The 13,089-nt window shown below is 45.3% G+C and overlaps 1 protein-coding gene across 1 annotated transcript; it reads right to left on the reverse strand.

Moving 5' to 3' along the window:
- LOC106604371 (fermitin family homolog 3) lies at positions 1–9,301 on the reverse strand. The gene is made up of 15 exons (XM_014198930.3): positions 9,069–9,301; positions 7,474–7,598; positions 7,021–7,254; positions 6,719–6,835; positions 5,292–5,460; positions 5,070–5,172; positions 4,332–4,439; positions 3,950–4,084; positions 3,438–3,484; positions 3,134–3,258; positions 2,796–2,902; positions 2,384–2,596; positions 1,544–1,668; positions 796–937; positions 1–494 (listed from the first exon to the last, which is right to left on the reverse strand). The coding sequence occupies exons 2-15, from the start codon at positions 7,595–7,597 to the stop codon at positions 315–317; spliced, it is 1,929 nt and encodes a 642-aa protein (XP_014054405.1). The 5' UTR covers position 7,598; positions 9,069–9,301; the 3' UTR covers positions 1–314.
- Positions 9,302–13,089: the final 3,788 nt, after the last annotated feature.

Below are 13,089 nucleotides of genomic sequence, written 5' to 3' on the forward strand. Positions count from 1 at the left end.
TTTTTTATGTATGTCAATAAACATATTTAATTATGGATTTCAGAATTGACAATTCATTACATTGTTAATCATTTTCTATAACTTTCTATTCATGGGTCACCTCTTCCTTGATTTATTGAATAGTCAACTGCATGTCTGTTAGGATCCCAACGTGGACTGGTTGTCATTTCTCTTCAAGGCTGCTGCAGCAGCACCCTAAAACACTCAAACTGTCCACTGGTGCATCTGTATGTATGTATGTATGTATGTATGTATGTATGTATGTATAGATTGCTCCTTGGGTTATAGCTGCTGTATATTACTGGGTGAGGGTGTCACAGAGCCTCGTGGCCCCCCGTCAGCTTGTGGAAGAGATCTTCGTTGAGTGTGTCACTCTGCTCGCGGTTGCGTGTCGACATGAAGATGTAGCCTCCAATGAACTCATGGACGATCTTACAGTCAGCCGTCACACAACTGAACGCTATGTTCACGTTCCCATCAAACTCTATGGCCATCTGAGGGTTAGTCCCCCCCCCCCCCCCCCCCCCCCCCCCACACACACACACACACACACACACACACACACACACACACACACACACACACACACACACACACACACACACACACACACACACACACACACACACACACACACACACACACACACACACACACACACACGACGAGCAAAGCTAAATGACCAGGAAAAAGGGATACAGAGTTCAGTGTGTATTTGGCGATGCAGATTACTAAAGGAGATTCTGTGCAGAAAAATTTGAACATTTTGATTGTTTGATTGACGGGTCAGATCACCTGTCGTATGTCCCAGTTGACGTTCCACTGCCTCATGTTGTTGTAGCGCCAGGTCTTGACCACTTCTCCCACCCCCAGGTCGATACGGATCAGACGGTTGGGGGCGATGCCCAGCACCTCGTCCTTCCTGCTGCCCTTAAACCTGAACGGGTCAGAGACCATCCATTAGACTCAACTTTACCACAACTTATCCTTAGACCAGCCACTAGACTCAACTTTACCACAACAACTTATCCTTAGACCAGCTACTAGACTCAACTTCACCACAACTTATCCTTAGACCAGCCACTAAACTCAACTTCACCACAACTTATCCTTAGACCAGCCACTAAACTCAACTTCACCACAACAACTTATCCTTAGCCAGCCATTAGACGCTCACTAATCTTTGGTGATAGACTGTTAATAACATAAATGTAAATTGTGGTAACTGCCCAGCTAGTGCACTCAAGATTTGGTTCTAGGTACTGAGAATAGCCTTGCTGTGAAACGTGTGATACACTGGGTTGCCAGATCCTCCTTACCTAACCACCACCAAGGAGATACCAAAGTCAAGCAGGGCCTGTCAGATCCTCCTTACCTCACCACCACCAAGGAGATACCAAAGTCAGGCAGGGCCTGTCAGATCCTCCTTACCTCACCACCACCAAGGAGATACCAAAGTCAGGCAGGGCCTGCCAGATCCTCCTTACCTCACCACCACCAAGGAGATACCAAAGTCAGGCAGGGCCTGCCATATCCTCCTTACCTCACCACCACCAAGGAGATACCAAAGTCAGGCAGGGCCTGCCAGATCTGGAGGAAGCGGAGGAGGGCGTCGGTCAGGGAGAGCTGAGCCACGTTCTGATATGCCTCCAGGATACGAGGGGTCAACTGGGCATGGCCAGAGAGAGAGAGAGGGTCATGGTTATATTATGTGGGGTTAGAAGGAGATAAAATGGTCTCTAAAGTGACTCAACTGTGTTGTACTGTGTTGGATAACTGCCAAAATAAAGCACACACTTGAGTAAATGAGGGTTCTGGCAGCTCTGTTGTGGAGTGTCATTTTCCTGGCATGGGTTAGGTTCTCTCATCCCCTTAGAGGGTCAGGTAAACGCCAATACATACACAGCCATTCTGAGTGATCACCTTCAACCTATGGTAAATCATTTCTATTCAGGATGACAATACCCCCATCCTCAGGGCACGAGTGGTCAAAGGATGGTTTGATGAGCATGAAAATGATGTAAACCATACGCCATGGCTGTCCCAGTCATCAGATCTCAACCCAATTGAGCACTTAGGGGAGATTCTGGAGCGGCGCCTGAGACAGCGTTTTCCACCACCATCAACACAACACTAAATTATGACATTTCTGGTGGAAGAATGGTGTCACATCCCTCCAATAGAGTTCCAGACACTTGAAGAATCTATGCCAAGGTGCATTGAAGCTGTCCTGGCTCAACGCCCCATTAAGACCCTTCATGTTGGTGTTTCCTTCATTTTGGCAGTTACCTGTATATCATTATGGAGTTCATCAGGATTTATCATTAGGTACATGAGAGGGTGTTTCAGGTTGATGATGAGGATGTGCATCTCTACTTGGTACCTGTTTGGCCTTGTACTTCTTGCTGTAGCGTGGAGAGACCAGGCTGTGTGTGTTGATGCTCATGCTGTCATCAGTGTGTGTGTTGGGGTTGGTCTGCTGCATGGCCAGGAAGGATCGGATGCTCTGGACCTCGCTCTGGAATGAGCTGTCTGCCAGACTCTTCCCTTTAGAGGCCAGACGACATGCTGCCATCCAACTGGAATACTGCTCCTCCTGGGGGGGGGGGGGGGGAGAGAAAGAGAAAGAGAGATACTACAGTTATGGGCAAGATCTTGGACCTTATCGTGGATTTTATCTACACTTTCAACAAATATTGTAAGAAATGTAGTACTCGTGTATCTGGCAGTGTGTGTGTGTGTGTGTGTGTGTGTGTGTGTGTGTGTGTGTGTGTGTGTGTGTGTGTGTAACCCACATTTTCACAGCGCAGGTAGACCTCGTTCATGCCCTCTGGAGCTGGAATCAGAAGTTTGATGCAGAACTTTTGTCCAGCAACGTTCACATCTGGAGCGGCCTCACAGCCTGAGAAGGTGAAAGGTTATTGTACTGTGTGTATAAGGCCATTGTACTGTTAGTATAAGCAGGTGAAAGAGACTAAAGACAATTGATCTAAGGGAGAACTTAAATTGCATTTCCTTGATTCCTTCTCCTCTGACCTTCTCATCCAATGGGTTTTGAGAAAGAGGCCAGGAGACAGGATGCAAGAAATCAAGGAAATGTAATTGAGATTCTCCCTCAGTATCTGCTTCATACCTTTGAGGTTGATCTGTTGAATGGGTTCTCCCAGGCTCTCCTCTTTGCTCTTATAGTAGGAGATGGAGGCATCCTTAAACTTGAACCAGTACTGCTTGTATCCCTTCAGAGTCAACCTCTTGGGCCTGAAACAGAAGTACACTGTTATTACTGCTTCACGTGCTGTGGGAATGAGTTTGTGGGTGGGTGTGTGCATGTGCTGATAATGCATGTTTGTGTGTGTACGATTTTGTGTGTTCCAGTCTAAAAATAGTGCAGGGAAATGAGGAATCAGACATTTTTTCACACAAATGTCGGATCTTACCGGAATAACTTCAAATAATCATTCAGCTCTGGGGCGGTCAGGTTCTCCTGTGTGGAAGCCAAAGCAACATGCAAATTATTCCTTGTTTAACATCTGCTTTTCAAATAGGCATGGGAAATAATTCTGGCATCTGTGTCGATAAAAAACATATTATAATTGAATTCTACTTAATTTAACCTTTTACTGCAGGGGGCTAAATCAGAGTCACACAGACAGTTTGTTGGTAGTAACAAATCTACTTTGAAACTAAAGTATACACCTCACACACAAGGTTATGGTCTTCAAAAAAAGAAGACACCTGTACCATGTCAGATATTTGATTTTTCATCCCAATATTACACTTTATAAACATATCAATCCGTTTGACTTAGAAACACCAGAGGGGATTTGGTCATTTGACTGCAGGAAAGGGCTACTTTATTTATAATCCAAATACATAACTGAAATACACATCATATTTTGACTTCACAATACAATATATTGTGGGAAATAAAGAGTCACAATGTTCTGACCAGCATGTCTTGGGGGCTGCTGTCTGCCCCATCCAGCTTGACCTCCAGACACTGTAGGGCTGAGTCCAGGTCATCCATGGCCGGACTGGAGGTCATCGTCTGGGGCTCCGACAGGGACAGCTTGTTGATGTGGTACTGGTGGGGGGAGGGGGGGGGGGGGTGAAGATGACAAGAGAGAGGTAGTCATAGTTATACTTACAGCACATTAGAAATAGGACAACATGGGCCAGTTACATGTTAGTATGTGATTGTGAACATGTTATATCTGGTTTAAAATGACAGCAGCTCATTTTGACAGTTGATGCTCTCTTTTGGTGAATGCTTGATGGGGTTCAGGTATTAGCATGAAGGCACATGTCTAGGAAGTATCCATCCTGTGTACCTGTATAGCTCCAAACAGCAGCATCTCCTCCTCAGTACAGTCTATGTCCTCCAGTAGGATGGCCCAGCGAGCCTGCTCATACATCTGGGTCAGACGCACCACATCATACTGAGAGAGAGAGGGGGGGTGAGGGGGCAGAGAGAGAGAGAGAGGTCGGGGGGCAGAGAGAGAGAGAGAGAGGTGAGGGGGTAGAGAGAGAGAGAGAGGTGAGGGGGCAGAGAGAGAGAGAGAGGTGAGGGGGTAGAGAGAGAGAGAGAGAGAGGTGAGGGGGCAGAGAGAGAGAGAGAGAGAGAGGTGAGGGGGCAGCGAGAGAGAGAGAGAGTAAGGTGAGGGGGCAGAGAGAGAGAGTAAGGTGAGGGGGCAGAGAGAGAGAGAGAGGTGAGGGGGCAGAGAGAGAGAAAGGTGAGGGGGCAGAGAGAGAGAAAGGTGAGGGGGAAGAGAGAGAAAGGTTAGGGGGCAGAGAAAGAAGGAGAGAAAAGGGGAGAGAGAAGAAAGAGTGAGAAAAAGATGAGAGAGAGAGGTGAGGGGGCAGAGAGAGAGAGAGAGAGGTGAGGGGGCAGAGAGAGAGAGGTCAGACGAGGTCACAGAAGCGAGTCAGTGAAACCCAGATGGTTAGATTCCAGAGTAGAGTTCACACTTCTATTTTAGAGCCTATTTCCAATCCAACTATCACTTTCCATTCGGTATACACACCACACACACACACACACACACACACACACACACACACACACACACCTTGGGCTCCAGGTCATGGAAGCAGTAGTATTTGAAGCGCAGCCAGAGTCTGTCATTCTCCTGAACTCCCTGCTCCATCAGTGAACGAGAAGAGTCCAGCCACCTGAGAGAGAGAGAGAGAGATAGGAGAGAGAGAGAAAGTATTTAGAACGAAAGACGACTACAGAGAGAAGTGAAGATCGAGACAGAGAAATGTGTGTTTGTGTGTGTCTGTGTGTCTACCTGCTGTGGATGTGGGCCTTGTCTACCACACTGGCGGGGCGGTACAGCTTAGCGATGGCCTCTGGGGGGGGAGCAGGCTGGGAGACTGACAGCATCTTGTACACCTTCTCAGTCTTAGGGGAGTCAGCGAAATGGGCAGGCATGCCATTATACAAGCAGGGGCGGGACACTGGGTAGGAAGGGAAACAGGACAGGGCCAATATTGGGTCATATAGTGAAGATCGTACTACTACTGCTACTACTACTACTACTGTTACTACTACTGTTACTACTACTACTACTGTTTCTACTACTACCACTACTGTTACTACTACTACTGTTTCTACTACTGTTACTACTACTACTACTACTGTTACTACTACTACTACCACTACTGTTACTACTACTACTACTACTACCACTACTGTTACTACTACTACTACCACTACTGTTTCTACTACTACCACTACTGTTTCTACTACTACTGTTTCTACTACTGTTACTACTACTACCACTACTACTGTTTCTACTACTGTTACTACTACTACTACAACTGTTACTACTACTACTGTTACTACTACTACCACTACTGTTACTACTACTGCTACTACTACTGTTACCACTACTACTACTACTGTTTCTACTACTGTTTCTACTACTGTTACTACTACTGTTACTACTACTGTTACTACATTTACTACTACTACTACTAATATTACTGCTACTACTGTATCTGCTACTACTACTACTACTGTTACTACTACTACCTCTACTGTTACTACTACCGCTACTACTACTACTACTAATATTACTACTACTGTTACTACTACTGTTACTACTACTACCACTACTGTTACTACTACCGCTACTACTACTGCTGCTACTACTGCTACTGTTAGTACTACTGTTACTACTACTACCACTACTGTTACTACTACCGCTACTACTACTACTAATATTACTGCTACTACTACTACTGCTACTACCGTTACTACTACCGCTACTACTACTACTACTACTACTGTTACTACTACTACCACTACTGTTACTACTACTACTGTTACTACTACTGTTACTACTACTACCACTACTGTTACTACTACTACTACTACTGTTACTACTACCGCTACTACTACTGTTACTACTACTGTTACTACTACTACCACTACTGTTACTACTACTACCACTACTGTTACTACTACCGCTACTACTACTGTTACTACTACTACCACTACTGTTACTACTACCGCTACTACTACTACTAATATTATTGCTACTACTGTTACTGCTACTACTACTACTACTATAGCAATTACTTAGTTGCATAAGCTTTAAGCAAGCTTACTTATGCTAATAATTAGTCAGACATAACGATGAGGGTTCTGCTCTTCATACTGTGATTGGTCAGCTGAGGGTCGATGGGAACATGATGATGTCATAATGTGTACCTGAGGTGAGAGGCACTTCTGTGAGGTCATACAGTTCCTCTGACAAGTCTCTATCTTTCTTCCTCTTCTTCTCCTCTACAGGTCGCAGCAGGGACAGCTCCTCTGGCCGACGGATGTCTGGAACCAGAGAGGAAGGAGAAAGAATGGAGGGATGGGTGAAAAAGTGTTTTGTGGAGTGCCAAACTTTCTTTTACTTAAAGCTATACACAGGTCATATGGTAGATTGTGGATTCCTTTGTTATGTTGACATGAAAGCAAACTTCTTGAAAAGAGAAAATAAAGGAATTGATTTCTGAACTCACTCAGCATCTTGCAGATGCCCAGCACAGTGCGGAACACAGGCCCAGAGAAGCAGACCCGGAGCCTGAGGTTCAGTCCATTGGGCAGGCCCAGCCTCAGGGGCTTGTGCTGGGGCATGAAGATGAGCCCGGCATCTGCCTGGATGCCACACTTCTCAAGGGTCCAGGCCGTTCGCAGGAGCCACTGCTGCTTCTGCTCCCACCACAGGGCATGGTCTGACCAGTCACGCTTTACCTCTGCACAGGGGAGGAAACTGGTGAGCCCTCTGACACAACATGTCCGCCATGCATCACCCACACAGTCAGTGCCTTGGGATCTACTTGTGGTGGATCTTATGAGTGAATATCACCTCTATACAGTGCTGTGTAGGATAGGGAGATTGCTGGTCTCCACCATACAGTGTGCACTATCTGAATACGTGTGTGTGTGTGTGTGTGTGTGTGTGTGTGACTCACGTGACTTCTCCACCAGTTTGAGGATAACCCCACCTATGTGTAGGTCAGAGGTCACACTGACAGTGATGGGCGGAGCATCAGCTCCCAGGTCCTCAACTGTAACTGACAGGTCCCACGCTGCCATACTGAGAGAGAGAGAAATAGAGAGAGAGAGAGAGAGAGAGAGAAATAGAGAGAGAGAGAGAAATAGAGAGAGAGAGAGAGAGAAATAGAGAGAGAGAGAGAGAGAGAGAGCGAGAGAGAGAGAAATAGAGAGAGAGAGAAATAGAAAGAGAGAGAGAGAAATAGAGAGACAGAGAAATAGAGAGAGAGAGAGAGAAATAGAGAGAGAGAGAGGGAGAGAGAGAGAGAGAGAGAGAGAGAATAGTAAGGGAGGAACAAGTGTTGGGTTGCGAAAAATAATGAGAGAAAGAACGTGTGAAGGGGAGGACAGAAAATGTGTGTGTATGTCACATGAAACACACTTTGGAATCCCAACCACACGTCCCCACCACACACCCTGGATGACCGGGTTATTCTGACTAGTTCACTATGACAACACACACACACACCCTGGATGACCGGATTATTCTGACAAGTTCACTATGACAACACACACACACACACACCCTGGATGACCGGGTTATTCTGACTAGTTCACTATGACAACACACACACACACCCTGGATGACCGGATTATTCTGACAAGTTCACTATGACAACACACACACACACACACCCTGGATGACCGGGTTATTCTGACAAGTTCACTATGACAACACACACACACACTTCCTATTTCTAACTTCAGCAATCATTCTGGACGCATACTTCCGCTTTCAGACCCAACCCTACCCACCCTACCCTACCCAACCCTACCCTACCCAACCCTACCCAACCCTACACAACCCAACTCTACCCTACCCAACCCTACCCTACCCTACTCCACCCTACCCTACCCAACCCTACACAACCCAACTCTACCCTACCCAACCCTACCCTACCCTACCCCACCCTACCCTACCCAACCCTACTCCACCCTACCCTACCCAACCCTACACAACCCAACTCTACCCTACCCTACCCAACCCTACCCTACCCAACCCTACCCTACCCTACCCTACCCAACACCATAAAATGGCCAATTGTGTGTGTGCACAGGAGGTTGGCGGCACCTTAATTGGGGAAGAAGGGCTTGTGGTAATGGCTTGAGTGGAATCAGTGAAATGGTATCAAATACATCATGTGTTTGATGCCATTCCATTTGCTCCGTTCCAGCCATTATTATGAGCCGTCCTCCCCTCAGCAGCCGCCACGGTGGTGTGTGTGTGTGTGTGTGTGTCATGTCAAGTATGGTAATAACAACATGGTGTAAGGTTAAGCACTCTGTAACTTGACTAGTTGTCTTGTTCTACTCACAGCCAAGGAGTCAGAGTTTTGGCCCATCGATAGAAGCCTACTGCTGTCCTATACTGTTCACATCCATCCCTCTGTCCCCTCCTCCAACATCACAATCAACCAGAAAGACATCTCTCTCTCTGAGACCCCGGGCGAAACACTCTCACACAAACAGCACAGTCAGTCTCACATTTGCTACACACTCTCGTGCATCTTACCTTCTCCACCGTCCAAAATGCAGGGGACTCTGGCAGCTTCTTTAAAAAAAGACCTACTACCCCTCTTCTGCTTGTTCTGTGAAACTACCCTTCTGAAGTCATTTGGTGAAACCTGCCTGTTACACTTCCCCTCTCTGTCTCAGTTGGGTTGGGTCTTGAGTCGTGGTCTATGTATGATATGCGGTGCACATGTCACTGCTGAAAAGAGTGTTCCTCCTTTGTCAGTTTCCGGCCACCGGAAGTGTGAGTGACAGTGACACTGAATTTAGCTCGGTGTGTGTGTGTGTGTGTGTGTGTGTGTCAGTTATAATGACCGTATGTCAGTCTCATTGGTTCTGCAGCAGTCTGGGAGGGTGGGAAGGGGAAGGGAGGGTCATGTGATCCATACAGTAGACCAGGGTTCATCAACTAGATTCAGCCGCGGGCCGTTTTTTTTCTTGGGCAGATGGTCAGAGGGCCAGATAATCTGTAGACTGCAAATTGACCGCAAGAAGCCCAAACAGATATAATATTTGACTAAAACATAGTCATTTCAAACCTAACTTAGATATACAGTGTCTCTCTATTATGCGTGGGAATACTTTGGAACAGATTTCCCAAATTAAAATCACTTGGTGCTGATTTGCTGGTGTTTTTAACAGTCTTTTAATGTCGAAAACAAAAAACTTTTATAGGGCTCAGAAAACTTGGCCAAATCAAATCCCCCCGCAGGTTGGGGAACCACCTGCAGTAGGCTGTGTGTCAATTGACATGTGATGGACACACACAGTCTTGTACAGCTAACCTTGTGGGGACACACAATTCAGTCCCATTCAAAATCCTATTTTCCCTAACCCTAACCCGTACTATTACTCTAACCCTAATCTTAACCCTAGCTCCTAACCCTAAAACTAACGCTAGCTCCTAACCCTAAAACTATCCCTACTCCTCCCCTAACCCTAGCTCCTAACCCTAAAACTATCCCTAGCTCCTAACCCTAAAACTAACCCTAGCTCCTAACCCTAAAACTAACCCTAGCTCCTAACCCTAAAACTAACCCTAGCTCCTAACCCTAGCTCCTCACCCTAAAACTATCCCTAGCTCCTAACCCTAAAACTAACCCTAGCTCCTAACCCTAAAACTAACCCTAGCTCCTAACCCTAAAACTATCCCTAGCTCCTAACCCTAGCTCATAACCCTAAAACTAACCCTAGCTCCTAACCCTAAAACTAGCCCTAGCTCCTAACCCTAAAACTAACCCTAGCTCCTAACCCTAAAACTAACCCTAGCTCCTAGCTCCTAACCCTAAAACTAACCCTAGCTCCTAACCCTAAAACTAACCCTAGCTCCTAACCCTAAAACTAACCCTAGCTCCTAACCCTAAAACTAACCCTAGCTCCTAACCCTAAAAAAAACCCTAGCTCCTAACCCTAAAACTAACCCTAGCTCCTAACCCTAAAACTAACCCTAGCTCCTAACCCTAAAACTAACCCTAGCTCCTAACCCTAAAACTAACCCTAGCTCCTAACCCTCACAATATAGTAGCCATATCTAGGAAAACCAAAGTTCCAAAGGCTGGGCCTAATATAGTGTATAAGAGGTCATACAATAAGTTTTGTAGTGATTCATATGTTGATGATGTAAATAACATTTTCTGGTCTGTGGTGTGTAATGTATCTAATTTTTGACGAGCAACCAGAAGCTGCACTTGACACATTTATGAAATTGCTTATTCCAGTTACTAATAAGCACACACCCATGAAGCAAATGACTGTAAAAACTGTTAAATCCCTGTGGCTTGATGAGGAATTGAAAAATTGTATGGTTGAGAGGGATGAGGCAAAAGGTATGGAAAATAAGTCTGGCAGCCCAACCGATTGGCAAACGTACTGCAGATTAAGAAATAATGTGACAGAACTAAATAAAAATAAACTATACTATGAAACAAAGATCAATTATTTAAATAATGATAGTAAAAAGCTATCCATTGCACAGATTTAGGGAGACAATGCCAACCTGTCTGATGTTCAGACTCTGCTTGCAGATAGATGTAAGAGAAGAAATCCGTACTGCCCTGCCCACTTCATTGCTGCTCCAAGCAGAGGAAACTGCAGTTCTGAAATACATCAAAAAGCGTGAAGACTTCTGTCTGAAGCCCATACACACCGCAGCGTACATGTTGGACCCCAAGTATTCTCTTGTCAAGAGCCTCCTGTCTGGTGCAGAGATCAACAAGGCCTATGGTGTCATCACTACCGTGTCTCGCCACCTTGGCCTGGATGAGGACAAGGTTCTTGGCAGTCTGGCGAAGTACACTTCCAAGCAAGGGCTTTGTGATGGAGATGCAATATGGCAGTCGTGCCAACATATCTCATCAGCCACCTGGTGGAAGGGACTTTGTGGATCTGAGGCTCTTTCCCCTGTTGCATCCATCATCCTCTAAATCCCACCAACATCAGCCGCCTCAGAGCGCAACTGGTCCTTGCTTGGGAACAAACACACCAAAGCACGCAACAGGCTGACCAATACAAGGGTTGAAAAATTGGTGGCCATCTGGGCAAATTTGTGGCTTTTTGAGCCTGACAACGAGCCATCCTCAACAAGGTTGGAAAGTGACAGTGAAGATGAGGCCTCAGAGTCTGATGTTCAAGAGGTGGACATTGAGGAGGTCCAGGGAGAAGACATGGAAGCCTGAGAGGAAGACAACCAAAGCTTTAGTTTCTAGACTATCATTTTACAGATGTATGTTGAAAACATTTTGGATCATTGGGGATCATTCAATATTCCCTTTCTTTTGTTGTTCAGTGAAATCATCCCATGTGAAGAGTCAACTCATTTCATTAAAGTTCAATTCGTAACGAAATAGGTGTTTTGTTTTTTTTCTATTGGAAGGATTTAATCATTTGCAATTGTCTACTTATGATAAGGTAAAAGGTTTATGTTTGTCTCCATATGATATGGTAAATATATCCAATGCAAAAAACTTCTACATTTAAATGGTATTAATATTAATTTGCATACATTTCCGTTAATTCCCATAGAAAGTTTCCACCTCTGAATATTCCCCAAAATGTGCAACCCTGGTAGTAGCTAGGATGGGGAGAAGTCTGTCCATAATAAAGCGATGCTCTGCCTTCTTAACAACACTATCAGCAAGGCAGGTCCTACAGGCCCTAGTTTTGTCACACCTTGACTACTGTTCAGTCGTGTGGTTAGGTGCCACAAAAAAGGACTGAGGGAAATTGCAATTAACTCAGAACAGGGCAACGCGGCTGGCCCTTGGACGTACACAGAGAGCTAATATTAATAATATGCATGTCAATCTCTCCTGGCTCAAAGTGGAGGAGAGATTGATTTCATCACTACTTGTATTTATGAGAGGTATTGACATGTTGAATGCACCGAGCTGTCTGTCTAAACTACTGGCACTTCGGACACCCTCTAAATATACAACATTATTCATGAACAAAACACTGTGTGTATGACTTTGTGCTTAAAATAATCAAACCTTTCTGAAGACAGAAAAAGCAGTGCATCAAAATGATTTGAGGACGCAGGGCAAAACGTAAGTACACACTCCCCTACTCCCAGGATGCATAATAACAAATCAACATGACATATTAATATATGAACCTGGTGAAATTCACATAGTACTTTAACAACTGTTACACACACACGATAACATACGCACTATACACACATACACATGGATTTAGTACTGTATATATGTGGTAGTGGTGGAGTTGGGGCCTGAGGCACACAGTGTGTTGTGAAATCTGTGAATGTATTGTAATGTTTTTAAAATGGCATAAACTGCCTTAATTTTGTCCTGGACCCCAGGAAGAGTAGCTGCTGCCTTGGCAGGAGCTAATGGATATCCATAATAAATACAAATACACGAGCTGCAATTAGGCTTCAAATGACGTTACAGAGTAAGATGTAATTCTATCTGTTGGGCAGTAGAGGGTGGTGAAAGACAGACAGAGAAACAGTATTACTCGATCAGCTCAACACAGAGCTCATGACACGTTGGGCGACTGGC

Source organism: Salmo salar, chromosome 05 (assembly GCF_965601325.2).
Source record: "Salmo salar chromosome 05, fSalSal1, whole genome shotgun sequence".
Taxonomy (NCBI): Eukaryota; Metazoa; Chordata; class Actinopteri; order Salmoniformes; family Salmonidae; genus Salmo; species Salmo salar.